Here is a 26,585-nt window from a genome sequence, read left to right on the forward strand (position 1 = left end):
TGATTACACTAGGCTTAAAGAGGAATTAAACTTTGCCTAAAGAGGAAGGGGTGTAGCTTTAGTAATTCAAGGGGGTGTAGCTTTAGTAACCGGGGGTGTAGCTTTATCCTGGGCCTACATTCAATGGGGGCCGTTGTCCACGTGAATGAGGCTTTCAGGGGTAGGATAAGCCGCGGGATGTCAGCCTCTTCTAGCACGGGGTAAGATGCTGTGATCGCAGTCACTTCTCAATCTGCATTCCTAGTGATTTGCTAGTACAATAAACTTCCAGCTTCACAAATGGTAACGCATTGTTTTGGACTTTCCAGGAGCTAGGGCAAGACCTAAATTTGCATTATTGTTATTCAAACAGACGCTTTGACAGACTAATTTCCGACCAACATGTTTGGGGCCGGCAGCTGCTAAATGGCGACAAGTAACTGTGTAGTGAGAGAGCTGAGCCGCTAGTATATATGCCGGATCTGCGTTTTCAATAACAAACACCGCTGTCACCAGGGAAACCAAGGGTAGACCGCCGAGACAATCCTTACGAGTATTGGCTACGACCGCATACGATACAAACAAACTGAGAATGATCCGCATTGGTGACAGAGTCGCTTGATTTCCCCGCAACAAGCAGCCGACTTTCCACTCGCTTTTATTGCTGACTGGCTCGACTATTTCCTCGAGCGCGGATCCGAGAGATGGCTAATCCTAGTCCATCAAAAGCACTGTTTCCTAGAGCTTCGCCGCAAGTACATCAGCATCGTGAGGAGGTTGCACCTGGCGCTCCGTCATTAGTCGACCATACCTCATCCAGCAAGCAAACCGGCCACGCTTCGGTCCTCATCGAATACTTTGAACAGTCTACAGCTCCACACAGGGTGCAGAAACCAAGTATTCGGGTCCAGTTACGCACATCCTCTCCAAAAGGCCCGAAAATAATGACGGAACACGCTTTAACCGATGCAAGCGGATCTCGGCTTTCATATCCTACCAACGCAAATGAACTCTCCCTCAGAGATACTTCCCCAGTTTTCCACCCGGCATTGCACCAATTCGATCCAGAAGACGTGCCATCTCCTCCCTTGCGTCACGTTCAATCGATTACTTTTCCGACATCAAGACCACTACTCGTTCCTTCGAGTCAGCTGAGCGTCGACTCCAGCGTCAGCCCTGTTCTAAGCACAGCCTATCAAACTTCCGGTCAGGAAAACGTATCTAGTCCCGATACATCCCAATCATACTACAACTGTGCCAATCGGCCGGTCGATGACAGATCCGAAAATAACATCTCTCGCAGCAGCCATAAGAGTACCAAATTTGATCCAGACGTACTAGACAATATTATCAGCAATGTCATTCGACGTCTAGTCCTTCCAGAGCTCGATAGTATCAAACAGAGTGCATCCAGTGCAGCTGCAATTGCTTCGCAAACAGCCGGCAAATTTCTACCTACTGCAGACTCCGTGAATGTACTTGAACTCAATGTCAATCATGAACTACCGAAAAGTGAATTGCTGCCAGTATCAGAACAGGACGTTTCCAGAGAATTTAACGTACCACCTTCTCAGCGCTCCGATTCTGCAACGGACCTCTCTAAATCGCATATATTTTACTCTGATTCGGAAAGTTCCGTTCAATTTCATTCAAGAGAAAATCTCAATGACTGCTCTGATTCACATTTTTTTGAACCACCTGACGAGCAGAAAGAGTCATCTGCGACAAATGTTAACATGGAAGACCCAACATTTGGACCGTCTAGAAACTTTATTGAAGAACAGATGAGTCTTGAGGACAATATAACCACTGAAGATCCTTCAAATGGTAATGCATTGGCTACTGCTGCAGAAGGTCTCCAGCATAACGACAGTCATCTGATTCCGCCCACATGCAAGCATTTGGTGGACGACACCGGATCGGACGGGGACGCCCACTACTTCAGCAGCGAAGAGTACCCTCGACCAACGTCAGTAATTAGCCAAAGTGACCACGATCGAGGGTCCGAGTCAACTGAAGTTCCGACAGGTAAGCTTTGTTTATTTTATTTATTGTATTTAACTCAAGTCTTTGCCTAATTTTAATAATAGTCCAATATGAGGCTGATGATGATTCGACGGGCTCTTCAGAGAAATGCCTATCTAATCCAACATCCCCTATCGTGGCCTACGACCATGGCCGCAAATTCTCCGAATTCAGCTTTGAAAGCGGGACCGAGGGTCCGCTTAATATTTCATCTTGTGCGTCCATTCACAATCATTCAATCGAACATGAACTGCCACCTCAGACAACCCAGTACCCTCTGTCAGACAGTCGAGGAAACATGATGTCCAACGACATATTTAGTGTCAATTCTCCTTTCGGGATTCATTACATGATTGAGGATCCGCAATCCTATGCGCCGTGGCTGAGGCGTGCGCAGGACCTAGATCAAAGCCATGTCCATGATATGATCAAAAATGAAAGCACTACCGCGAAGCCTTCGACGCCAGTCAGGAAACGAAATAACATTAACCCATTGGATGATCACTCAGAACCTCCCACCGTGACTCAAGACTCCGCCTCACGCGTGCGAAGATCTGCACCTGACAACAAATCTCGAACAGACTGCGAGAGCAATGCCAGCCCGCGAGGTGCTCGTAATGTCTCCCCGTCAACTAAGACGCCAACTGAACCAGCAACCGGTCGAAGAGAGCGGCGGACAATTCGAAACGAAAATGCCACACCCACGAAGTCGAGAACCAAGAATGATAGGAACGTGAACAATGATTCGCCGATTTCTAATGATTCTGCCAATCAATATATGGCCGCGTTGGTGGACAAGGTCAGTTGTATCTATACCGTCTTCTAAGAAATATGTAACCAACATTCTCTCTAGCTGCTTGCAAATGATCTCCAACGGAATAGCCGCGACACTGAAATTCTGACAGGCGTTGCCAAACTAGCGGGAGAAATGAGAATGGGACTGGAAGAAATACGTCAAACCATCGCTAGTGAAAATCAGCATAGCAGAGACGACATCAATCGCACAATCAGTTTCGAAGTCTCCAAGATCCGTGGACCTCGACCATACCAACCTGCTCGAAAGACTGATTCTCCAGTAGGCCAGCAGCAGGGCCAGAAAAAGAACCTTCTGCTTAAAGCATTCGGTGGAATAAGGAGCAAAAGTGATCTGGAACGTGTTGAAAATCTGTATGTACAGTTCTCGACTCGGAGCCATACGCTCGCATGCTAACGAAATCACCAGCCTTTTGCAAATTTTGTCACAAGTTGAACATTTAGATAATCGTCAGGTTACTCAAATTGACCCGTCACAATATTCGCAATATGTCAATAAGACAAGCCAGTCCTCTAACAGCGCTCACTTTGTATCCCCGCCTGATACGACTAAGCACAGTAGCCAAGCTACGGCGCACGGTCCTGGTTTACAACAAGAGCACTCGCCACGCACAAGTAGGGAACAACGAGCCCGACGGGAAATTCTGACACCGTCAACGCTACTTTCGACGATGCAATTGGAACAATTGTCTTCTGTGACCAGAAAATCCATCGCGGATGATAGTATTGCGGTCCAGAAACGGCGTAACGGCCGTGTCGGATTCATTCAAGGAGATGTGGACAAAACGTCGGTCTCGCCAGTAATGCCACACGTTCTCCGAAGAGTGACGTTGCAGCAGTCCAACGAGCTTCGTCGATTAGAAAACGAACACCAATGGCAAAATCAACAGCAAAGTCGGGAGCAAGAATATCATCCACATATGTCTGCTCATAGGAACTTGAAGCCACCAAAAGATTCTTGGATGGACCCAACGGCAGCTGATTCCGAGTTCGAGATAATCCCCACACAAGCAGGGTCGGACACTCCTTCCAAACATATTGTAAAGCACTATGATGTTCCCAAATTGCGATTGACAACCGCATCTGGTCACACGACAACCCCATCGCAAGATTCTTCTGCATTGGCCGCGTTCGACCGACCTCCATTCGCCAAGCATGACACGGAATCGAATCCAAGGAAGAAACCAAGTACGTTTGAAATCATTATCATATCATCGACTAACGTCCTTTTTAGACCCATGGAAATATATGTTCGGTCGAAAAAATAAAGAGCCTGAACAACAGGAGTCCGCTGAAGGCGCGATCAGACCGCTATTGACATCATATCCCAACGAGTATCAGCCATATCAGGTGTCGGCACCTATGTCGCCTCCAGCACACAATCAAGGGCAAAGAAGATCTGCTTCAGCCTCGAACAGTTCATCTCATATAGCTCTTCCTCCCGCTGTACCATTTCAGGATGTGACTTTCGAGAAACAGAAGTTTGGTTTGCAGGATAGATGTAATTTTCGTATTTGCAGTTATTTGATGTGTTGCTAACGCCATTATCGCAGCTACTATAAAAAACATGATGAATTCTCCCCGCAGTGAACAATCGCTAGAGACGTGGATTGACGACGACGTTACGCATGAGGTGAGCCCATTTACACTAGACTGACTGCGCGAATAACCGGACAAACTAATCCAAGCTCATAGATTCGCAAAGTCAGCGCACTCCCTACAAAAAAGCCAGCTGGACCACGAGCTCAAGGTTCCCGTTCGGTGTCCGTAGTCTATGATTCACAAACCGATGACTCCGTTTCCGACCAAAGTAGGTTGGCTGATAGATATTCAGTACCTAGTGACTATTACGATGCTATGACGGACCGAGAGTCCGTTGCCGGAAAAATCGCAGGAGGCGCCATAAAAATTAAGTAATCATGATCGCATTGACAAAGTGAACCTGAAATTGCATGAGGCACTAAATATCGATTGCATTAGAGTGAGTATTGCGGTTATGTAGAGCAAATGATATTAAACTCTATTTATATGTTTGCTATAAGTATGTTTGGACTATTCAAGATGCCTGGATAATAAGAGCATTGCGACTGGTGTTGTATGCATCCATTTGAGCTGAACAGGGATAACGCATGCTATAACAAAACTGGTCGTATCCTTTCTAATATAAATTTAAAATTTCTTGTTTGAACCTTCCGGAATTGAGTCACTAGGTGGGAAAGTAGTTATCGTTCCCGAGTGCCGTGTGCTTTGGTTGCGGTTGCATTTCAGCCATTGGCGCGGCTCACTGGACAGCCTGGCCACACTACTTTTACTGCGCGACAACAACCACCTCACTGAAGTAAGTTACTGCTATTCTAAAAATACAGTAGTGAACTATTCACTACATTCCGTCGACATGCTATATACGATACATCTTTCTTAGCCATTCGTGGTCAATAATACGTATTTAACTATTCGCTTCTTAACATAATTCTCGATCATCTCACCAGGACTCTTATACTCCTTGCTTGCCTCATATGCAGCAATAATACGAGCCTCATTCACACCGACTTCACAGTACTCTAGCGCCTTGATGGCATTTGCATAGCGCGCTATAGATTCCCTTGTGTTGACGGAAATATACTAAAATCCAAAGTTAGAAATAGATTCATAGCGGCAAGCAATAGAAACTTACTTCGTTCTCATCGCTATAGATTTCCCATCCCGCTTCCTCTGCTAGTCGGGTTATGCTTACACCCTGTTCACCAAGCTGTTGAGTATGTTTCCGCAGCCATATGTAGCCATTAACTCCGAGCACGAGATCGACGCCGCCTGGAAGTTCGAAAGTATGGTACTTTGATCTTACGACAAGGGAAGATGGAATTGTGAAAAAGTAACCGTTTCGCAGCTTTCCGTAATTCAGAGAACGAGTGTGAAGTGATGCCGCACCGTCCGTGAACACAGCTTGAACCTCAGCCTATCATTCCGTTAGGGGCCATACACGATACGGCAAACAGCAAGAAGCATTCGTAAATACTAACATTTAGTAAATCGCCTTCTTTTAAAAATGCCCGCATTTGGAGTTCATCGCTTTCCGACTTTCGTCGCTGGACACCGCCTGGGAGATTGACCGATCCCAACATCAAAACAGCAGCCTGCTTCGCACCAATATCCACATGCCAGCTCCGCGTTCCAACGTCTATAATCCTACCAATAACGTGATCGCCAATTTTGGGATCATACCTAGCACATAATCGTTACTCTATGCCGCCGAAGGCGTGTTTGACAATCCTTACCTTCCTCGCAATGGTGCTACACTCAGAAGCTTATTGACTCTTGTAATAGTTCCAGCAACGGACGAATACGACTTCACTCCAACAGAATATGTACCATGACCTCTATTACGATGCTTAGCAAAGATCTTCGCCGTTCAAACTTGCTGCTCGTACCTCATCCACATCGAATCAGCAGTGACCAGCTCTCCTGGAGTAACAATATGTCGACCCTGCACTAAGCCAGTAACTCTAGCATCTCCATCTCCATTCTCGTTATTGTCCAACGAAAATAACCGTTCATCGTCATCGTCCTCGTCGATTGCCTCTCCCTCAGCACTGTCCGCATCTGACATCACGACATCCTCGCCGTCAAACTCCTCTTTCTTGGATAGTGCAGCTTGATGACTGAGACCCGAGGAGCTGAATAGATCCGTTGACGTATGGACTGTCAATATAGGCATATCTTCGATTGTGGTTATGACAGAGATGCTGATATTCTCATATCTGTAGCTGGACCAGATCTTTTTTTTGAACCGCTGCGCAAACCCTAAGCCTAGAACAAATAACAGTTACGGCGGTAGATTTCGTACATTTTGATGTCTACACCATAAATACAATTAATTATTGATATATTCTAACCAGCCCCTGAAATCCTCGGGAGTCTTGTCTACCAGTAGTTATAGAAACCAATGCGCACTCTTTATAAGGCTATCAGTGACAGCGACTAAGCAATGAACATGTTGTCGAAGACTAATTACTGTTTTACATCTATTCGCCCTGCAGATATTTACCACAAACTCATTCGACGCTAACGAAGACTCTAAGGCTGTCATCATTTTTTGGCACATATTCCATCCCAAGCACTTACGAAATTATTTTGTAAAATGAAGTCTAAATTCGACCAGCCACTCCACATTTCCCTAATATGTATATATACATCCCATTATGCATTTAATCAAAAAGAAAACATCACCCTCTAGAAATTAGCATTAACAAGAACATCAAAAACCCATACAAAGTAAACCTTAGAGAACAGAGATCGTATACTATCATTTTAATCTGTAACAAAACAAAGGCGATGTCCCCTTTTGCTTAGGCCTTGGGCTGGACCATGGTGGCGGCAGCCAGGACAGCGGGTAGCTCCTCCGCACCAATAGACAACATTGCCTTGATGGTCCAAGCCAGGAATAGAATAGAGATAATTAAGAACCAAAAGAAAATTTGGAAAGGGACGGTAACATCATACTTCTGGCAGTAATCACCGGCCCAGTACGTTCGTTGCCTGGTGGTCTCGTCGTATGTCGAAATGCAAGAGCATCCATAGAAACCTTCCTGGCCGTACATCTGCATGCAGATACCGTGGCCGCCAGAGCAATAGTTGGTCATGATCTCACACTCCTCCTGAGTGGCATAAGAAGCGGTCTCGAGAATAGAGACAGAGACGGCCGGGGAAACGTGCTGGTTGCCAAACGCCTCGTTGCTGTCACCACGCTTGGCCTTCTTAGAGGAGGAAGACTGAGTGCCACCAGGGAGAAGGACAGCTGTGATTGGAGTAGAGGGAGCAGTTTCCAAAACAAGCTTCTGGAGAAGATTGTTGACGAGGGTGCTGGCAGCGTTGTACTTAACCGAATCGGCACCATACTGCATCAACACAGAGTTCAAGCCGTTAAAGAAGAGAACAGCAAGTTGACTGTCAGCCTTAACAGACTGAGCAAAGTTGTTGATGAAAGAGTTGAAGGCAAGGGCGTCATCCATGAAAGCGGCGTCGACAGAGCTCTCCGCATCGAAAATGTTAATGAACTCACCGAACTTCTGCTTGAAGTCGGTGGTGAGGTCGGCCTCAGCAGCAAGGCACTGGGCGCGAGGAATAACCTCCTGGTGGCCGTTGATGCAGAGATCCATATCGGGGACAACGGAGATAAAGCTACCCTGGGAGTCACCGAAGATGCGGACACTAAGATCGCCGACAAGCTGCTGAGCTTCATGGACGAAGCCAGTGACAAGGTTACGGAAAGACTCAGTATCAGGAGTGTCATTAATAAAGAACGCTGGACGGCTCTCGGTAAAGGCATCTTCAAAAATGGTTAATCCCAAATGCTCAGTCTATCAATTATTTTCAACGGACATATTCGACATACCCTTGGTGTTGCTGACGCCAGATATCACGATGACGATGTTCTCACTCTGATCTCTCCACAGACCAGAGTGCTCGCCGCTGAATCGTTCAAGTTCGAGTACCTTCATATCCTGTCCCTATATTGAAAAACACATTAGAACACTCGTTCAGTCTCCTGTAATCTTCTTTAAAATCAATTCGTAAAATCTCTTATCCACAATTAATCCATCTCTTGCCACAACAATAGCCACAATAATATCTTCTAATAGATGATGCTCATATGTATGCCCAAGGTGGGCGGTATTGTCTTGGAAGAGCCTTATCATCCACATTGAATGCGTGTCACACAATCAATTTTGACAAATCCATCTATCAAGAAAACTGCAATCATTACCTGGAAACCAAGCTTGTGGAATCGAGAGACACCGACACGCTCAGCCAAGACGAGACGGGCCTCGGCAGGGCGCAGGCTGGGAATGTCGTGCTGATGGGCGTTGACCTTTGGGAAGGCGAATACGGCAGCCGGTTGCCCAGCAGCATCGACAGCCGGTGCCGCGAAGAGTGCAGCGACGACTGAAGCCGCGACCGTAGCAATTGGTTGCAACAGCATGGCGACGGCGATGACTGGAGGTTATCGGTGTTTTGCGGTGGAAGATCTTGCGCGGTGTGAGCGTCAAGCGGACGGGACAGAATAATGTGAGAGTGCGAGCTGAGAGGGACGAAAGAACCGGAACCGGTCCTTTGCACAAACCTCGGCGCACTTATGCACAAAGTACGCCTTCCCATTGCGGTAAAGCGCGTTACCCAAATAACCAGCCTAATTCTACACTGCTGGAACAGCTCAGTTATCATGAGGCCAATGACCCTATCTGGCTTAGGTACTTCATAATTACAGTTACAGAACAGTCCTGACCACGTTCCGCCAAATAAAAGGTGTTATCGCGTTTTTATATCGAAATATATTTTGTAGAGTCATGAACTGTGAAACAAAATAGACGCTACACGTAAAATGTATCCAAACCCACGCTCATCGCACTCCATATTTAGTGAATTAAGTAAGCCACGATAAGTAAGCCACGAACAGTTCAAAATGGACACGGATGTAGCCATGTCCTTGCAATCTAATAATAACAAGATAAACCTTAGAGCTATGATGCAAATCTAAATTCTCGTTCTCCACAAACTAATGTATTCAACAAGTCGTCTAACAATAACGGTTGAAGCTGAGTGACAGTTCTGATGCTGGCGAGCGATCAATCTGCGCTCCGGAGAGATAATACTTTAAGTGCCGTTAGCTGAATGCTTTGGCGATGGCAAGCTTTGTTATTGAATTGCCGAGATAAATCAGGTCGTTGGCTACAGATTCGGTTGTCGCTCCTGAAATTCAGACTGCGGAGGATTTGGTGAGTTCATCAATCCCTTCTGGATCATTAAACATTAAGCGGAGTCGGTCTCCACGAGTTCATTTCGCCCAAGGAAATCAGTTCTCTATCGTATTCTAATTGGACCAATCATCCATATAGTTGGTCGGCTGGTAGCATCGTAATTTGTAACTATACACAGCCTCATGATAAATAAATAAAGCTGACAATGGGAACTTGGCAAGAACAATTCAGGGGCCACGCGTGCGGCGTCGACACGTTGAATTTGATTACCACACTGAAAAAATAATATGCTTCAAATGTGATGCAATTACAAGTTACTAACATTACCTAATTCATTGAAACCGAATAATAACTATCAAACTCACTGCATGACTTTTGTATTGTTGTACAAGAATCCATATTATATCCAGACAAAAAAAAACAGTGATGCGAATTTACATACCTTCTTCTCACTAGATAATCAATGCACATATGACTCTAGATCATGCATTCCAGTTAACTCAATATCAAATTAAAATTTTGATACGACGGATGCACTCTCAGCGCTTCAAATACTGCACTAGCAGCTCTCTCGTTCACGCAGTTCATAATACACAGCGGCTTTTGGGATACTTTCGTATCGCGGGATATTTTTGTAAGCGGGCTCGAGGATGCTTTGTCTCGGAAAAGAGTAAATATATCACTACGAATTGTTGGGGCATCATGGTTTTTTCTATCAAGCGTTAGCAAGCCAGCCTAGCATTCGGAATTTGCAGCAAAGTGACATACGAGCAACATATGATCGTAACACTATTGGGCTCAAATCTGTACCCGGGTCGCCCCATTGTCTTCTCCAGCATATTCGGAACATTTACCACTCCTGGCCCTGAGCTCATTGCCAACGGTTTCTTTAATGCATTGTTTGAGCATGCTAGTGCTCCGCAAAACTCATAAACTTTAGACTTCTCATGGTCCTTATGCGCTGCATTCAAGGTAGCTGCCGGCTTCGAAAGCGCCTGTGACCTCGCAGTTGTGGCTGAAGACGACGGGTATGGCCGACCGAGGGATTGTACATCTTGAGCCGATTTCAGAGGAGGACCGTTGGATTTAACTCCCGGCGCATGCGTATCGGAGGTTACTAGAGTGGGATGTCCTGGCTGCGTCGGCGGTCCTGGTGGCTGTCGAGACTCGACTTTAGATTCATGATCAGATATACGCGACCGCAGCAGCTCATTCTCACGGAGCCCTTCGTCATACCTAGCAGCCAATATCCTGTATCTGTTATTGAGCTCCACATACCCGGCCCGAGCCTCGTTCAGCTCCGTTGTTAGTGTCTCAATCTTACTAAGTAACCGTGCTTTTTCAGAAGAACAACTACACGATTCCTTCGCATCCGCAGATGCGTCCATAATGGTGATCATCGACTTCGCCGTGCTAGAAGTATCGATTCTGGCTAGAACGGGTCTGTGAGCTTTTTTTAACCTATCCCGTTCGACCCTCTTCTTCAACCTCCGTAACAGAACTGCTGAGTGGCCATTAGCAATCTTAAACCGCTTCTCGTCTCTAGTTTTACAATCATGTGCCGCCTCCTCTTCCTCTTCCAATTGTGCCTCACCATCATCCTCGTCCTCATCTTCAGTATCGCTACTGTCGTCGCTCCACGTTCTGAACTCAAGAAACATTTGTTGTTTTTGAAAATCTGCTAGACTAACTTTGCGAGAAAGTCCAGGCTTAGCGAGTATCTTGACAAATCCCCCCCTGCTGAATGGTGTCGTAGTATGACTGGACGACGACTTGAGGCCCATATAGGACGGCATCCTTGAAGTTGGCGTTGCTTTTGAAGACGAGAGCACGGATGAGACCATTGAGTTCATCGATTCTAGCGACGACGAAGTCGATGACGACTGTAAATCCGACGATAAAGAGGGTGAATCAGACGGTGTTATATTGAAACTGAGGCGGCACTGTAATGCGTTGGCCAAAGATTCTATGTCAGAATCATCGTGTGAGTCGGTCGCGGTCGGTGCAGTCGTAATCGTAGCCGAATTTTTCTCGTCATTGTAGATGATAGAAGGTTTGGATATCGTGGCGGCTGCAGTTGCAGCTGGTGACATTACAGGTGTTGGTGATGGAGATGCAGCTTCTACAGTTACAGCTGCAGTACCAGCTTGCGGCATTGCGATCAGCTACTGGATATACCCTCAAGTTGTAGATATATCGTTGTAAATATGCCCTATCGCAATCTAGCCATCAATTCAGTCAGCAAGATCGATCTTTATTTAAGGGGGCCACCACCAAGACGACATACTAACTTGGCAAGCCTTGATGAGCAAAGTAGGATGTAGCTTCACTCCGCAACGGTGTTAGCGCAAAAGACGGATAGAGAAGCATTAATATTTCATCATGCAGGTGATGTGAACTGGCGAGTATAAAAGGTGCATGCGGGGTTTGTTGGACGGGGAGTATGCGAATGTCTCCTTCATGTGCAATCACAAGGGGGATGTGGGTCAGATGAAAGATGCTTGGAATCGTAGGTGTTGGTATTTTAATATATTTTCTACTGGATATGTAGGGAGACTCTACAGATTCTAGATGCTCTGAATGCCTGGCTTATTTTTGTAATACTTTACGTGAATACCAATAAAAGCCAAAAACGGAATCATTGTGCGCTTTCCCTATTCATCCACCAAATGCTGAATATGTCACACAAACGTCAACTACAAATTACGCATTTACTTCGAGTTAATGCAAACCGATTTACAACTTGATAAGGTCCAGTAGGAGTAATCAAAGAAGAATTTTTTTGGGATCGTCGTGTCTTACTGTCTTCGTCCTTGCACTGTCCAAAGTATCAGATACGCAAAATCGCTCTCCACGATGAAGTACGCACTGAAAGCACTGACGGTGTACTGTTTCCCTGCATGCATAACTAAAATCGACACGGCGGTATATAGTACCAATAATTCAGACGTGCATTATTTGTCAACAAATTATGAACATTATGCTTCAAATTCTGTATTATATATATTGGAGTCCGTGACAATATGGCGACTAAGCGTGGCATAACTGGAGCTCCTTCCAGATCTCGCACTCAGCGGCTCAGGCATCGCCTGTACGATCTCTAAAGAGGTCGTGCTGGTGCCGCTCAACAATACGCTTCCCAAATTCCGAAGTTTCACGTCCGCCACTTAACCTACCTGCACAGTTGATTTGAAGATGGGATAATCCCGCTGCGGCCCCGCCCAATCGAATGCTAATGTCAGACTGTGAATTCTGCCAGCTAGGTGCAGACGATTTCCGACCCAATGCATTTGCCCAGTGATTCGACACAACTCGACCTAATTCCCTAGCCAACTCCAAGTCCATCAGCACTACTTCCATCATTATAGTGACTCGACGTTCATCCTGCTGTTGTTAATATGATTCCAAATGGCATTCTCTGTCGTCGTGCATTATGGGTGAGCTCGGCTCTTAGATAGCGGAAGTCCTGGACGAGGAGTCTTTATCTCAGGCACTTGGCTACGAAGTCCACTAGGTTCTAAAGATGGCCCCGGCAGATTTTGATATGCTTGGCTTGCTCCAGTGCAATTTGTGGCGTTCGGAGTGTCAGATCGCCTTACCTGGTGATGATAGTGTTGGTACTGCTTACTGAGCTAGGCACTCGTCCTCGTTGCTGGTAGATGCGAATCATCTTGCCGTAGAACCGTTGGCACAGCAACTGGCCAACGCGTTTCGCACACAGTGTATCAACACAATCGCAGTTCTGACGGCATTGCCCAAGGCCGAGAACAACAACAACTCACTCGGGATATACATTCGTATTCGTATTCGACGCTCATAACGAGACCTGAGAGCGTCATGAATAAAAACAAATCATTCGAGCTCGGGACGCGTCCGTCGCGAACTCGCAACCTGCGCACGTGAAACGCGCTGCCTACTACTGTGTTCTCGTCGGCCATTGAAAAATGTTGGAAAATTAAGGGTTTGATAGACAATTGGTATTTGAGTTCATGCTTGGCTGTGATAACGATTTTGCGCGTGGGAACATCGTAATTAATGCATTAAACATGAAACAAACCCAAAAAAAAAAACAAGAATCGTATCCTATCGATTCTGACGTGATCTATATTACAATCAACTCCAAAAACAAATTTATGCAACTATGAATACTTTGGAAAAAAAACTTCGCCCCAGTTTTTGAAAAAACCGCCCTTGTCGTAAATATTACATATACTGTCCAAGTCCGGGACTTTTTCAGTCTGAACCATTCCATCTGGCACCCATCTATTCATCTCCTCATCCACATAAGCATGAATGTACACGCGTCGTCCGCTATTCTCCGGCTTCAGTTTATCACTTGGCGGTATGGCAGATCGAGGACGAGCGAATCCGGATTCGCTTTCACTTCCACTGCCGGACGCTGTATTTTCGGCATTACGGTCACCGTACTCGTAGACATAGAGCATACCGTTATTGACGACCCACTGGACCTCGCCCCATTTCTCTGACTCATTAGTAGTCATGCCTTGGTGAATAAAAATGATGTGTTGTGCCAGGAACGCAATCGCTAGTGGACAAACCAGAGTCGCAATCATAAACAGAGATGACACTGTCGCAGTCCAATTTTGAGAGTGTACGAGTTTCTCATACTCCGTTAATTATCGTTCTGAGTGATGCAAAGCACAGTAAAATACTTACGATCCACTTTCTTTGGTCTGCCCAAAAATAGTTTGGTGCACTATCATATCCTCCTGGGAAATACTGCCGCATGTATTCCATGTAGAGAACAGAGGCAGTCAGATATGAGCCATACGTGAGAACGATCAAGTTGCTAACAACGAAGCCCAAGAAATACCGGTAATTGTAGTACCCAACACAATTATTGATCCACGCGCCTAGACAATGCAACATGTCAATACTCCCTCAGCACATGATTTGCCTGCTAACCGAGCACATACAGTGATGGTCCATGCGAGCGATACAGTGTTTGCACACGCTGCAATGCTTACTCCGAGCCGGTTTAGGAGTATGGCATGTCCTGCATGGCGGCATGTCCGGATAAAATATAATGTCGTCATAGGGAAAAATGTCGAGCATGCGCGAAACATTTGACAGCGTTACAATTCCCGGATCTGTAAACGCGGAAAGATATAGGTAGAAATATGGCTGAAAGACCAACACTGGGATTAACAGTCTGTGAATCGGATTTGTTATGTACCGCCACGCGTCTTTGAAAAAGAATATGAGCGCGACAGTCAGAATAGTAACATAGAAAGTCTAGCTAGGTGTGAGCATTTGCCTGTAAATAGGACGCAATCAAGTACATACAGTGACAGCCCAGTTTTTCTCGTTAATGAGGTAGTTCCCGCACGAACTCGTCGCGCCACAAAATCTACCACCTGTGATAGCCTTATCTATAACTAATAATTTCGCCGGTATCTTATGCCATAGTAATATATGTGCCTTTCCCACAATTGTGCCCCTGAAGTTGTATGACGTTAACATGCTTTCGAATTACATCGCCTAGCAATGGGCCGTACTTACTTAAAGGCCGGGAGACGACCGAATAAGACTATGAACACAATCGTAGAGAATATCACAATAAATGCGACAACATAATGAAGGACAGTGAATTTCATAGCTGGCTCTGGCACCTACGACTACTGTTCGCGTAGGTGAGTGTAGTCATCGTACAGCGGAAGACGTATGAACCCCAATCGGCGCCGCCTACAACTCTCTGTGAACATCGAACGGAAATCGCTTACTCACTCCACATTAGCATTTATTAAACCGAACCACAATATTTGTTCACAATTTCAAATGCCTTCTACGGAGTTTTCAGTTCTTGTCCGGCGTATGCCAACACACCTTTCGAAGACACCATTCCATTGTGTGCGACGGAGATCATATCACTCGTATGATCATTTACCATACAACCCGTATACTCCATCACAGGAGAAAATCCTCTCGTCTGCCTTGAAGCACGTGCCAGAATACGGATTTGTGAAGCAGAGTCTGGTTCAAGGCTGCAGAGACGCAGGATATCTCGATACTACACATGCTGTATTCCAGGATGGCGTGTTCGATCTAGTGAAATTTCATCTTTACAAGGAGCGCAACAAGTTAGCCGCGCTGAAGCCGCAGATTGATGAAGATGAGGGAAAGAGTGTTGGCAAACGCATCAGGAGATATTGTACGGAGAGATTGAAAGCAAATGAGCTAATAATATCGAAATGGACAGAGGTATGACATGAACGGGATCCGTTGCTGAGCCAATCTAAATTTGACTAGGCAATTGCAATTATGGGGCTTCTACAAAATATTCCGCAGTCGCTTGAAGAGCTTGCCAAATTGTCAGACGAAATATGGTTTTTGGTGGACGACAAGACCTCGGATTTTGATTGGTACACTAAGCGCGCAACTTTGGCTGCCGTGTACTCCTCTACTGGTACTTTTGAATTGATTCAGGTCTAACGAACGAAGCTAATACTGGAATATGCAGAACTCTACATGACACAAGATAACTCACCGAGGTTTGAAAATACCTACGACTATTTAGACCGGAGGCTCGCCGCTGTTCAGAATGCTGGCTCCTCCATCTCAAACTTGGCAAGCTGGGCGACTTTCACCGGCTTTGCTAGCTTAAATCTCTTACAATCTCAACTTTCTCGCGGATAATACAAAAGTTTGTACTTGCATATGCAATATATTATACATTAAAATTAAATTTACAGAATCAAGATGCTTATTTCCTTTTCCGTTTGATCCCACCCTCAAACCCAGGCCTTTTTCTCTTTCCTTTTGATCCTTTGCCCTTCGCCTTCATTTCCTTTCGTGCTGCGATATTCCCTTCACGCTTCTTTTGCCGTGCCTTGATGCCCATAGCTACCTTTTCCTCACGTTCCTTCCATTCCTTTGTCGATTTTTTCTTCCTCTTCAGTTGCTTCTTGAGGGACTTTTTCAGCATGTTTTCATCATCAATTACCTTTTCTCCTTCAGCATGCTTGATAGCGCGCTTCCATTTCTCCTTCTCTTCTATAGTCTCCCGCTGCTCTCTATCTATTTTAGCTATCCGAGCCTTCTTCGCTTCAACATGCTTCAATTGACCTAACAAATCAACAGGTCCTTTCTTTCTCTTCTTTGGCTGGATGTCACCATTTGCAGCGATCTCGTCACCGCTTTTCAAAGTGACCTTGCTAAAAAGAGCGCCAGAAGTGTCAATAGAGTCACTCTTCGATGCTGTTTTTGTAATTGGCCCTCCATCGGTGACTGCCTCTTGCTTGACCTCCGCTTCCGCAGCCCGTTTTCTCTTCAATATTTCCTTCCGGTGCTGCTCTTTGGCCTTACGAACCTTTAATATTGCTTCTCGGTTTAGTGGCGCACCGGGCGTACCGCTGCCCGGCGCCTTTCGTGCAGCACGGAGACTCTTGATTTTCTGTGCCAATCGTTCGCGCAGTTCCTCGACTGACGAGCCACTTTTCGTCGGCGGCTCTCTATCTATCTTCTCGCTGTCTTTTTTGCCACTTTTCTGCTCAATATTCTCGGGCATGTTACCGGCACTGGATTCACCCGTCTCCGATCCATCGTTGGATCCAGAATTGTCGTGAGGTTCGGACTGCGAAGAGTCGCTGGATTCTTCAGCTAGCTCGTCAAGCTGTACCGTGACATCCCTATCTAGATCATCGTCGTCAATGCTCGAAATATTACGTTTACGAGCCATTCTGGAGATGAACTAGCGTGACTCCACTGAAGCAAGGTGTGTCTGAGAACGAGAGAAAATCAGTAGCCAAATTTTCAGTTTTGGGACATTAGCAATACGCACCGCCATAACTACCGCCACAGTTAGTGGTCTTAGATTGGGTACCATTCTTTAACCTGCCGAACAAAAATTGTTCAGAATGTACATCTTAGTTAAATTAAACGTATACATACCGGACAGAATAGTAATGCTTGCTAGAGTTTTAGTTAAATAATAGTCGTAACCACGGATCAACTGCCGCTGTGGGACAGAAACTTTTGGGTACCAACTAACAATCTCGTGCGGCTTATCGAATTGTGGCTTTACCTGACAGATGTGCTACCCTACAAACTTTCTACAGACGAACATCTACAAGCTTATACGGCTTGATCATGACTGTTTAATAAGTGTATGCAATAAGCTGTAATGAAACACTTATCTCTGTCTTATTCGACGTTGACGCGATTACCTCCTTGTGCGCTGGCATTTTATCCATTGGATAGTCGATTTGTTATCGTTGGCACCTACAAACTCGAGCGAGACGGATCCAGACATGGAACTCTGGATATTTATGACTGCGCCAATGGGGAGCTGTATGTGGTCCGCGATCATTGGCTTTAAGCTTTTGCTAATGGCGACTAGGAAGCTTTGCAGTACAATCGAATCTACCGACTCGTCGATTTTAGACCTCAAGTTTTCACCGCAAGACTCGTCGCTTCTTGCTACTGCACACTCAACCGGAAGAATATGTCTATGGAGAGTATCGCCCAGTAGAGAAGACGGAATTGATGTTGAATTATTATCCACATGTGACGTGGCTGATTCATCTGATGTACTAGTGCTGTCCATTTGCTTTTCTCCCACAGACCCCGTCGTCCTCTCAGTAACATTATCTTCAGGAGAATGTCGTTTATGCTCGATATCTGCAGGATCCGCGGTCTCAACTTTACAAGTTGAAAGGTCATTCATGGCACACTCACTAGAAGCATGGACTTCAGCATTTAGTAGTAACGGGTCACTGCTATTCAGTGGAGGAGATGATAGCGTTCTTTCAGCCTATGATCTTAGAGCAGGCATACAGGTGTGGCAAGACAAGCGGACACATAGCGCCGGTGTGACGTCGATACTCCCATTTCATGACAACGTGAGTCAGATATGGACTGGTTCTTATGACGAGAAATTGCGTGTCTGGGATTTACGTGGTCCATATAGCAAAGGAAGCGTTGTCAATGAACTATCACTTGGCGGCGGTGTATGGCGGTTGATTGACCATCCCGAAGTGGCAGAGAAACTAGTGCTCGCTTGCTGCATGCACGGCGGTGCGAGAGTTATTAATACAAGTGATGAGCTCTCAGCTGCATCGGTAGTGAGCAACATCAGTGAAGGACACGAAAGTATGGTCTATGGAGGGGATTGGTCATCAGACGGAGGATATATTGCCACCTGTAGTTTCTATGACACAAAGCTGAATTTATGGTCGTATAAATGATCATTGCATATGAGCAACTTGTGAATTTTATTGTACAATAGTCTTGGAGAGTACTCATGTAAGATAGAATCGAACATGGCGATTGGCAAACGCTTTGCAAACTCTAAAGGCTTCCTCAGACAATAGTTTCCAACTCCCGAGCATACCCAAGAGTATTCTCTATAATATTTTCCATAGGTAAGCCGCTTTCTAGAGGATCGGTACTTTCCTGAGGGAAATAAATTCGTCCGTCCTTTACACTCCAGCCACGCTAAATCAACGATTAGATTCGTATTGTGCACACTTGCTTCATAATAACGAACCTGATCAATAAACTCTAGCAAGTCCGCATCCTCGGTAAAAAATAGGAGGTGCTTGGCATTCATGAGAGGAAGAGACGGATACGCCTTCTCGGAGCAAGTAGCAATCTCGCTCCGGATTGTATCGACAAGGATCTATACCGCTTTGTTACCAGCAATTCATCAGCCACCACCTGCACAGGTTGCACACTTACATCCGCGAAAATTGCAAATTCCTCCGCCGGAACTTCGCTCCGTTGGGTGGTTGCCTTCCAGACCTTGTCGTAGCTTCCTTCCATAAGCCACCTCTCCAACATCACCGGATAACGAATGTAAATATCCTTGTCAGCCTCGTCCTCTAATGTCTCCAGCTCTGTGTGGAATTCCGCGATATCGTTCTTTGACAACAATAGAAGTAACCGCAAGGCGATCAGCTTCTTCTCGTTCGATGACGGGGGTTGGATCTTATCTTTCATGGCGTAGAATGGACTAAGCTGAGCAATGTACCTGCTGAACAGCAAATCATCGCGCAGAAAGATTGCTGTTAGTGCACCAATCTCCAGAATATCTCTAGCGACGGCCAATAGTTCCAGATCGGACGAAAGGAGTGGAACGAGGATATTGAGCTGTGACAACGTGACCTTCAGTGGCGGAAGAAGACGCGAACATCGTTCGTAATCTTTGGCAGCAAAAGCTGACGCAAGTTCACGAGCTCTGGTTTCGAATGATTTTGGTGGCATATTGAGTTATAAATCGTGCTTGAAGAGGAATCTGAGCTTCTGATTGTGTGGTATACCTTGCTAACACGACCAAGGCTTCGGATGTTGCGACGTTCTTGAACATGTCGGCTACTGTACCCTAACCTGGAAATGGCTGTTATAGAGGGGTCCACGCTGCATTTTTTTTTTTAGAGGCCACCGACTAGGACCACTCCGCACAAATGCTTTGATCCAAGTTTTACTATATTGTGGAAATTGGTTATATGCGCCTTCCGCCGACGACTGTCACTAGAGCATGGCGCGAGTCGTCCAATTTAGCGCAGCTGCTTCCCGAAGTCCGCACTATTGCCGGGGCGCGCACCGAGCTGCGATGGATAATTGAGTATGTGGAAGAGAGGTTGACGGACCAAGCCGGCAAAGGCATGAAAGTGTCGGATAGTGACTTTCAGAATAAGGTTAGTCGTCTATGCTACCTTCGTGGTCAGAAGGGTGTTCCGTTGCAATACCTTCTCGGTTCGCAACCATTCGGAGACAGTCTGGATATAAAGTGCAGACGAGGCGTTTTGATCCCACGATGGGAAACTGAGGAATGGGGGATCAAGATTGCGCAAGGAATTCGTAGAAATCACCCGTTCTTTGCGGCTGCCAAACCAAGCGATGTGGATAAATCGACAGAACAAGCTGACACTTACACTAATATATCTGAGAGCGAGAGCCAAACATTTAAGGTACTCGATTTATGTACAGGAACAGGCTGTCTTGCACTTTTATTTGCAGAGCAGTTACGAGCACCGATGGCCAAGTCAGTATATGTGGAAGGTGTCGATAGATCGCTGGCTGCTATTTATTTAGCGCGACTAAACCGTGCGACTAACGCTCGAGCCTTCGAGAAATATGGCACATCAGTAGTATTCACCGCTGCCGATATCTTTTGTTACGATATTGCTTCTTATCAATTCGATATTATAATAGTAAATCCACCTTACGTATCCGAAGAACACTATTATTCACCACGGTATACTACTCGGTCCGTTCGCCGATTCGAGCCAAAGCAGGCTTTACTCGGCGGTCTTGAGTTTTATAGAAGGATACTACAATTGGCCCGTGAAGGAGCTGTTCCTGCTGTGGTTTGTGAGATTGCCGATCGAGAGCAATTGCGGGCTATTGTAGATGAATGCGTCGACGATGGATGGACCACCGGTGGGATGAGAGATTCTGCAGGTGCCGTACGAACTATAATTGCATGGCGAAAGGAATTCAGTGGATGGTCGTGGATGAAACAGTTAATAGACGTGTGAGATGATAACTGATCTGTGTATGTTAGGATTATCAATACAGACTTAATTGGTCTAATGCCTCTTTCACCAATCGATGGATAATATGTTCATCTAGAGGCTCCTCCTTCACGTCATCTTATGCTATGACGTAACTGATTTTCGTTCGAGATGAAATATCGGTATTGCTAAGGTTCTTAGTGCTTTCGGGCGCTTCTGGGAGAAGAGCAAACTACAGAATTCCAAATAAGCCGGAGCGTTCGCCTGATTATGATAGGGTCCGCTTGACGTAGCTGAATTCTACATTTATGTTTTTTTTCCGCAATGTGATCACGATTAAATACTTTCTATCGACCAAACTATCTTATTTTCTCCCTGTCAAACAAATATTTTGCATTTCCAAGCTCAATTTAAGACACTGTAGAATAGCCAATGAATAATAATCATCTTAGCTAGAAGCCAATCACATAATGACCTCGTTCTCGACATCCTATAACAAATATTAGCAAGCCTCTCGAGTGAAGTTCGTGACTAGTGTGGCATTAAGGCAGTACTTACGCTTTTGATCTCCTTATGGGGCAGGACGACACAGTTTTGAAGTCGTACCTCATCGCCTACGACGACATCCTGTGCCAAAATAGAAACACTCTGGACTCGAACGCCATTCTTGAATGTGACAGTTGAGTGATCAGCTGGAGTAATATGGCTTCCCTCAACACGCGCCCACGCACCAACTTTAACGCCGCGAGCTAGGATCGAGTATAAAACACATGCGTCGTGCTTGACCTCAGTATCCTCAAGAAGAATAGCCTCCTTGACACGTGCACCAGCTCCAACTCTGGCTCGAGGGCCGACAGAGACATTTGGTCCAAGCTTGGCCGTGGGATCAACAGAAGCCGTTGGATCTATATATACCGGCGGAACAATTGTGGCAGATGCACGGGCAAGATGTGGCGCATCAATATCAGTTTGGAAAAGCTTTTGCAAGTAAAGAGCATTAGCTGGCACAGCGGACCCAGCGGTTTTGATCTGTCGCCAGAAGCCACGCGTCTCGTAGACGTAGAAGCCGTCGGTCTGGGCCAGTCGGACAAGAATATCCTGTTCCAACCGAAGGACTTCCTGGGCATCCTCATCTTCAGAAGGATCGTCACGAGCTTGCTCCGCTCGGGCATTGCGTGCCGCGGCAATAACGTCAAAGATAGAACGATCAAATAGGTACACTCCACCGTTGATGAGGTTCGAAATGTGTGACTCGGGCTTCTCAACATAATGGATAACTTTCTTCGTAGCTGGGTCCATTACAATACAACCAAAGTTCGAGGCAAACTGCGGCTCAACTCTGGTCCCAAGAATAACGGCCTTGGCCTCCTTCTCTTCGAACATGGAGAGCATCTCAGCTAACGGGAACGAACTGCAGACATCTGCATGGATAACGAACAACCTGTATGGGTGGCCCTTCAGGATTGCATCTCTAAAATGATACAAGCCACCAGCTGTACCAAGAGCACGGTATTCGCGCAAGTACTTGATACTAAATTGCGGGAATTCCTTGGCAGCTTCCGTAAGGAAGTCTTTGAAGACACTGTCGTCATAGAATCCAATTAGTAAAACTTCCTTGATGGATGGAACAGTTGCTAATGCCGACAGAGCATGAGAGATAATAGGCCGGCCAGCCACTGGGAACAACACCTGATCACACAGTGAGTAAATGGATCAAATATCATATCAATTGCATTTTCATATACATACCTTCGGGATGTCCAAACTGAGAGGTCTGAATCTTGTACCGCGAGTTCCACCGCCAACCTCGACTGCTTTAGACCATTGCACATGCGATTCGAAAGAATGTGTAAAACACTTACCAAAATAATCGCCTTAGAGCTCATTGTGGAAACAGTTCAGGTATGATCTGGTGTAGACACTATGTCGGAGGAAGAGCTGGCTAGAGTCGGAATGGTCGAGAAATGGAACTGGGAGTATGGGGTCATTCGTCACGTTGCAGCCTGATGCGGTCTGGCTGCAGCCTTGTGGCAGGCAACACATAAGGTGAGGCGCTGATCACGCCCTGATACTTACCCGGAATACGCGCTATCACGTGTTGGCGTTTGAATACACGAATAGTCAATCTAGAAACAGTCCGGCAAACTTGAGCAATCTAAATATGTCAAGGAATTAATCCTGATCGAGATATAAACGGTAATCAGGCACTGTCCAAATAAGAAATTGGCTGTTCCGAATATTCGTTTTCGCGAATGTTATTCGGCAAATAATTTTTCGCGCCTGTTTTGGTGACGAATAACGAATAATTCAGCGAATATACAGTTCGCTCAAATTGGCTGCTTCAATTAGGTCTCTACAGCTCCACACTACAAACAGTTGAGAAATAAAAGCCGTTTTTGGGTATATTAATATAGAGTATACATATTCAGCAAAGCTACTATGTACTCACTCACACACTCAGATTATCTTAGCGGTCTCTCGTGGGTCTCCATTTTAATTTAATGAGTCAGCAAAAGTGATAGACTTAGAGGAAACCGTTTGATATTAAGCTGGAGACTCCTCCTTGAGCCCGTGGATGTTTTTATTTGCTAGAAATCAACTGCTGTCCTACACATGCAAGTAGGCAACCGATTTATTCCTTAGATGGATACAAACTAGCCTATTCGGGTTACAATTGCGGCTACACGTGATTATTCGCGCATATTTGTCGAATACTGGAATATTATTCGTAATACTCTGCATCTGCGAGTATAGTCTAAATACTGCGAATATTCGGAACAGCCCTAGAACAGGCCATGTACGATGACTATCTAAGTGTCACAGACTTTCCCTATTAATCTTATCGACGTAGCTATAGGAAATAAATTCAAATTCCAACTCCGGCCATATTACCACTGCCACATGCTAAACATTTCCTATATAGAGTGAGCACGCATCTCATAGCAATGCTAATCAACTTATAGACTCATACCTAAAACTATCATAAACTTTAAATTAATGTCGTTTGCTTCGTCGTCCGCCGCCATCTGCTGCTGCTCATCCAGCGGAGCACAGAGGGTTGTGCTTTTCCAGCCCTGTAAAATGCATTAATTCGTAGTTCAAACCTGTCTGGCCAGTTATCTCAATTGTACATACCCATGACTTCGAAAAACTGAAGAGATCAGGACTTGACGAGAAACAAGTTATGGCGTGTTTTCCTTTTCTCGACGGAGTGAATATCTCGAAATAAGTCGAGATCATTGGCCGATCGTCAATGTACTCGGGCAAAGTATTATTTGTTTGCGTGACATCCGCAGAGGATGGGGTAAACAAATAGCTGACACCGGTTCCAGTCGGAGTCGGTGCTACTGCCGCGTTGCCTCGCCCGAGCATTTCCGGTGCTTCAGATACTGTGATGTGGACGTCATCTAAAGTCACTGAATGCGATCTTGGGATACCCCACCCTTCATGGTCAACATCAGTCTCCATAGTGAATTCAATTTGATCATTTTCCTGAGACACTGACCGCGACCTAGAAGCACGGTCCACGTCGGAAACTGTCACTGATGTACCAGATGCCCTCTGAACATGTGCATCCTTGACACGGTGAAGATAAACTCCCATTTGGACCACTGACTTTCGTTGCTTCACTTTCTGAATATAGATATTCCAGTAGGACCCTGCATACCAGATTGTTCCACTGTACACACGCTTTTCCTCACGTAATTTAGATACGTGTTTAAATTCCAATGAAAATCTGTACGGTGGAAATCGCGTCCAACTAAGTTCCTCTTCCTCCTCGCCGTCCTCAGGGCTCCCTGACACAGGCCCCTCCCTACGCATAGGGCCTGAATGAAGTAACACTGAGGATGTGCCAACTTCAAGTGTCGTCTCGTCGTTCGACGGGATGATGTATGAGGTACGTCGCCCTGCAACGTCAGGAGGTGGGAGAGGACCTTTGTTTACAAGTCCAAGAGTCGTATTGTCGAGAGGACACGTCAAAATCTTTTGCCTCAGCGAAAGATTCGCCCAAACCGCTTCACGTAATGTCTCCGCACGCACAACGCGTTCCCCAGCTACATCTCGCATTGCGTCTAACTCCTGTATCTGCTCGAATGTGAAATGCACATAGTGTATACCTCCTTCCATAGCTTGCTGCAATGGTTGCAGGTCGTATATTGACTTAAATTTGTCATTCTGTTGATCATGAACGCCTTTGTCAATCACAACGTCGGGCTTGATCTCCGAAGTCTTAACGCTTTCATCGATCTCACTCGAAGTTTCTATTATTGACGATTTACTTCCTTTCGTCGAATCCAATACTGGAGAGTCTCCTCGCTGCTCGTGGTGTGTGAGGTGCCAATTAATCAAATCAACAACAAACATGCATCGGTCCCATTCAGTAGCAACAAAAAAAGGATTTCCGCTCACAATTTCTGCCGCGATCGCTGTTGGAATTGCATCCCATCCTTCAACACCCCATTCCCAACCATCACAATAAAGGATATTCTTGCAGCTGTTAACAAGTCGTGTACTCGCTGCGCCGTAGTTGTTATTCAATGCAAAGCGAAGAACCTCCGATAAATTCTTCGCAGTCAAACTCCGAACGATATGGCCCACGCAAGACGCAATTAAGTCTTGCATATCCAAGAAACTTGCCACAGCCAACAGTGACATGGCGTGCTTTGTCTCGGCTACTGGGTCACAATGACCATATAGTCGGGCAATTGCTAGTTCAAACGCCTCTTGGGTCATGTTCGGATCATCCGTAATCGAAAGCTCAAGCGTCTCACAGAGAGCATCTCTCCAAGGTCCAGAAAACAGCATAGAGAAGAACGGAGAGCGGTCCAAAATTAACCGATGCAGCGCATAGTCATGTCCAAAGGCTCTAATCGTAACATCACTGCAGGCACCTTGAAGAAAGCCTCTGGTGTAAAGAAACTCTGCTAGTCCGTCAGACGACCTTTCCGCAATGGTTGTTGTCGTCGTCGTCACTTGAGGCTGAGGTGGAGGCAATGCTGAAGGCTGCACTCCATTAATTTTACCCGTACGATATGCGAGTAAACGTGAAATGGGACTATTCGGTGATCGCAACGCGGAAGTCGAAACGGATCGCCCCGACGGCGAATGATGTGGTGTCGATCGAATCGGAGTGGTAAATTGGCGTATCGCATCGGGAGTATCCATGGTCGCTGCCGTTCATCGATGACAACTCCAGAATCCAAATACAGTCGCAATAGATAACGATATAGCAGCCAATAAATATTCTTTGCAATTGAATAGCTGGCGACTGTTTAAAGCTTAGTGTGTGACTTTGATTAAGCCGGAGGAGGGAGGATGGGCTATTAACACGTTCGTGCGGCGCCGAATCTGATTACGACGGGAACTCCCATCACAGGGTTGGGGCTAAAGTAGAGGTCTCAGAATGTATCAGATAGGCCATCGAACTATTGGAAGTGAGAACAGGTTTTAGATATCGCAAGTTTGTCATTTACAGGACGAATTTAATTGCTAGGCCGTTAGCCCGCTTAAGGAAGAAAGAGATATCTCAACATAC

At 45.8% G+C, this 26,585-nt stretch overlaps 12 protein-coding genes across 12 annotated transcripts; 4 read left to right on the forward strand and 8 right to left on the reverse strand.

Moving 5' to 3' along the window:
• The first annotated feature begins 444 nt into the window (after positions 1-444).
• V1513DRAFT_128068 (uncharacterized protein) lies at positions 445-3,397 on the forward strand. The gene is made up of 3 exons (XM_066894176.1): positions 445-2,007; positions 2,070-2,803; positions 2,858-3,397. The coding sequence occupies exons 1-3, from the start codon at positions 684-686 to the stop codon at positions 3,212-3,214; spliced, it is 2,415 nt and encodes an 804-aa protein (XP_066752687.1). The 5' UTR covers positions 445-683; the 3' UTR covers positions 3,215-3,397.
• A 1,838-nt stretch (positions 3,398-5,235) lies between these two features.
• On the reverse strand, positions 5,236-6,424 carry V1513DRAFT_381279 (uncharacterized protein; the record flags this gene model as incomplete). Its single annotated transcript, XM_066895061.1, has 5 exons — positions 5,236-5,439; positions 5,492-5,773; positions 5,838-6,039; positions 6,093-6,194; positions 6,246-6,424. 5 exons carry the CDS (start codon positions 6,422-6,424, stop codon positions 5,236-5,238), a joined length of 969 nt encoding a protein of 322 aa, XP_066752688.1.
• Positions 6,425-6,716: 292 nt separating this feature from the next.
• V1513DRAFT_447317 (uncharacterized protein) lies at positions 6,717-8,890 on the reverse strand. The gene is made up of 3 exons (XM_066898385.1): positions 8,582-8,890; positions 8,210-8,324; positions 6,717-8,143 (listed from the first exon to the last, which is right to left on the reverse strand). Exons 1-3 carry the CDS (start codon positions 8,795-8,797, stop codon positions 7,164-7,166), a joined length of 1,311 nt encoding a protein of 436 aa, XP_066752689.1. The 5' UTR covers positions 8,798-8,890; the 3' UTR covers positions 6,717-7,163.
• Positions 8,891-9,861: 971 nt separating this feature from the next.
• V1513DRAFT_447319 (uncharacterized protein) lies at positions 9,862-12,051 on the reverse strand (the record flags this gene model as incomplete). Its single annotated transcript, XM_066898386.1, has 3 exons — positions 11,860-12,051; positions 10,341-11,794; positions 9,862-10,284 (listed from the first exon to the last, which is right to left on the reverse strand). Coding segments are annotated over exons 2-3 (1,600 nt in total), but the record flags the coding sequence as incomplete, so codon positions are not given.
• A 1,544-nt stretch (positions 12,052-13,595) lies between these two features.
• Positions 13,596-15,329, reverse strand: V1513DRAFT_401746 (DHHC palmitoyltransferase-domain-containing protein). The gene is made up of 5 exons (XM_066895513.1): positions 15,096-15,329; positions 14,880-15,033; positions 14,510-14,828; positions 14,250-14,446; positions 13,596-14,194 (listed from the first exon to the last, which is right to left on the reverse strand). The coding sequence occupies exons 1-5, from the start codon at positions 15,188-15,190 to the stop codon at positions 13,712-13,714; spliced, it is 1,248 nt and encodes a 415-aa protein (XP_066752691.1). The 5' UTR covers positions 15,191-15,329; the 3' UTR covers positions 13,596-13,711.
• V1513DRAFT_447325 (ubiquinone biosynthesis protein COQ9) lies at positions 15,217-16,278 on the forward strand. Its single transcript, XM_066898387.1, has 3 exons — positions 15,217-15,794; positions 15,843-15,999; positions 16,054-16,278. The coding sequence occupies exons 1-3, from the start codon at positions 15,258-15,260 to the stop codon at positions 16,227-16,229; spliced, it is 870 nt and encodes a 289-aa protein (XP_066752692.1). The 5' UTR covers positions 15,217-15,257; the 3' UTR covers positions 16,230-16,278.
• Positions 16,219-17,545, reverse strand: V1513DRAFT_447330 (surfeit locus protein 6-domain-containing protein). Its single transcript, XM_066898388.1, has 2 exons — positions 17,374-17,545; positions 16,219-17,313 (listed from the first exon to the last, which is right to left on the reverse strand). Exon 2 carries the CDS (start codon positions 17,269-17,271, stop codon positions 16,297-16,299), a length of 975 nt encoding a protein of 324 aa, XP_066752693.1. The 5' UTR covers positions 17,272-17,313; positions 17,374-17,545; the 3' UTR covers positions 16,219-16,296.
• A 110-nt stretch (positions 17,546-17,655) lies between these two features.
• On the forward strand, positions 17,656-18,883 carry V1513DRAFT_479918 (WD40-repeat-containing domain protein). The gene is made up of 2 exons (XM_066900315.1): positions 17,656-17,882; positions 17,932-18,883. Exons 1-2 carry the CDS (start codon positions 17,716-17,718, stop codon positions 18,776-18,778), a joined length of 1,014 nt encoding a protein of 337 aa, XP_066752694.1. The 5' UTR covers positions 17,656-17,715; the 3' UTR covers positions 18,779-18,883.
• V1513DRAFT_447333 (SAC3/GANP/Nin1/mts3/eIF-3 p25 family-domain-containing protein) lies at positions 18,715-19,952 on the reverse strand. The gene is made up of 3 exons (XM_066898389.1): positions 19,272-19,952; positions 19,081-19,212; positions 18,715-19,028 (listed from the first exon to the last, which is right to left on the reverse strand). The coding sequence occupies exons 1-3, from the start codon at positions 19,794-19,796 to the stop codon at positions 18,894-18,896; spliced, it is 792 nt and encodes a 263-aa protein (XP_066752695.1). The 5' UTR covers positions 19,797-19,952; the 3' UTR covers positions 18,715-18,893.
• A 21-nt stretch (positions 19,953-19,973) lies between these two features.
• V1513DRAFT_447336 (S-adenosyl-L-methionine-dependent methyltransferase) lies at positions 19,974-21,464 on the forward strand. The gene has a single exon (XM_066898390.1). It carries the CDS (start codon positions 20,039-20,041, stop codon positions 21,071-21,073), a length of 1,035 nt encoding a protein of 344 aa, XP_066752696.1. The 5' UTR covers positions 19,974-20,038; the 3' UTR covers positions 21,074-21,464.
• V1513DRAFT_447337 (nucleotide-diphospho-sugar transferase) lies at positions 21,367-22,997 on the reverse strand. Its single transcript, XM_066898391.1, has 4 exons — positions 22,912-22,997; positions 22,799-22,855; positions 21,608-22,738; positions 21,367-21,539 (listed from the first exon to the last, which is right to left on the reverse strand). The coding sequence occupies exons 1-4, from the start codon at positions 22,933-22,935 to the stop codon at positions 21,513-21,515; spliced, it is 1,239 nt and encodes a 412-aa protein (XP_066752697.1). The 5' UTR covers positions 22,936-22,997; the 3' UTR covers positions 21,367-21,512.
• A 639-nt stretch (positions 22,998-23,636) lies between these two features.
• On the reverse strand, positions 23,637-26,355 carry V1513DRAFT_447340 (uncharacterized protein). The gene is made up of 2 exons (XM_066898392.1): positions 24,185-26,355; positions 23,637-24,123 (listed from the first exon to the last, which is right to left on the reverse strand). The coding sequence occupies exons 1-2, from the start codon at positions 26,213-26,215 to the stop codon at positions 24,007-24,009; spliced, it is 2,148 nt and encodes a 715-aa protein (XP_066752698.1). The 5' UTR covers positions 26,216-26,355; the 3' UTR covers positions 23,637-24,006.
• Positions 26,356-26,585: the final 230 nt, after the last annotated feature.

Source organism: Lipomyces chichibuensis (assembly GCF_038497645.1).
Source record: "Lipomyces chichibuensis strain CBS 12929 unplaced genomic scaffold V1513scaffold_23, whole genome shotgun sequence".
NCBI classification, from domain to species: Eukaryota; Fungi; Ascomycota; class Lipomycetes; order Lipomycetales; family Lipomycetaceae; genus Lipomyces; species Lipomyces chichibuensis.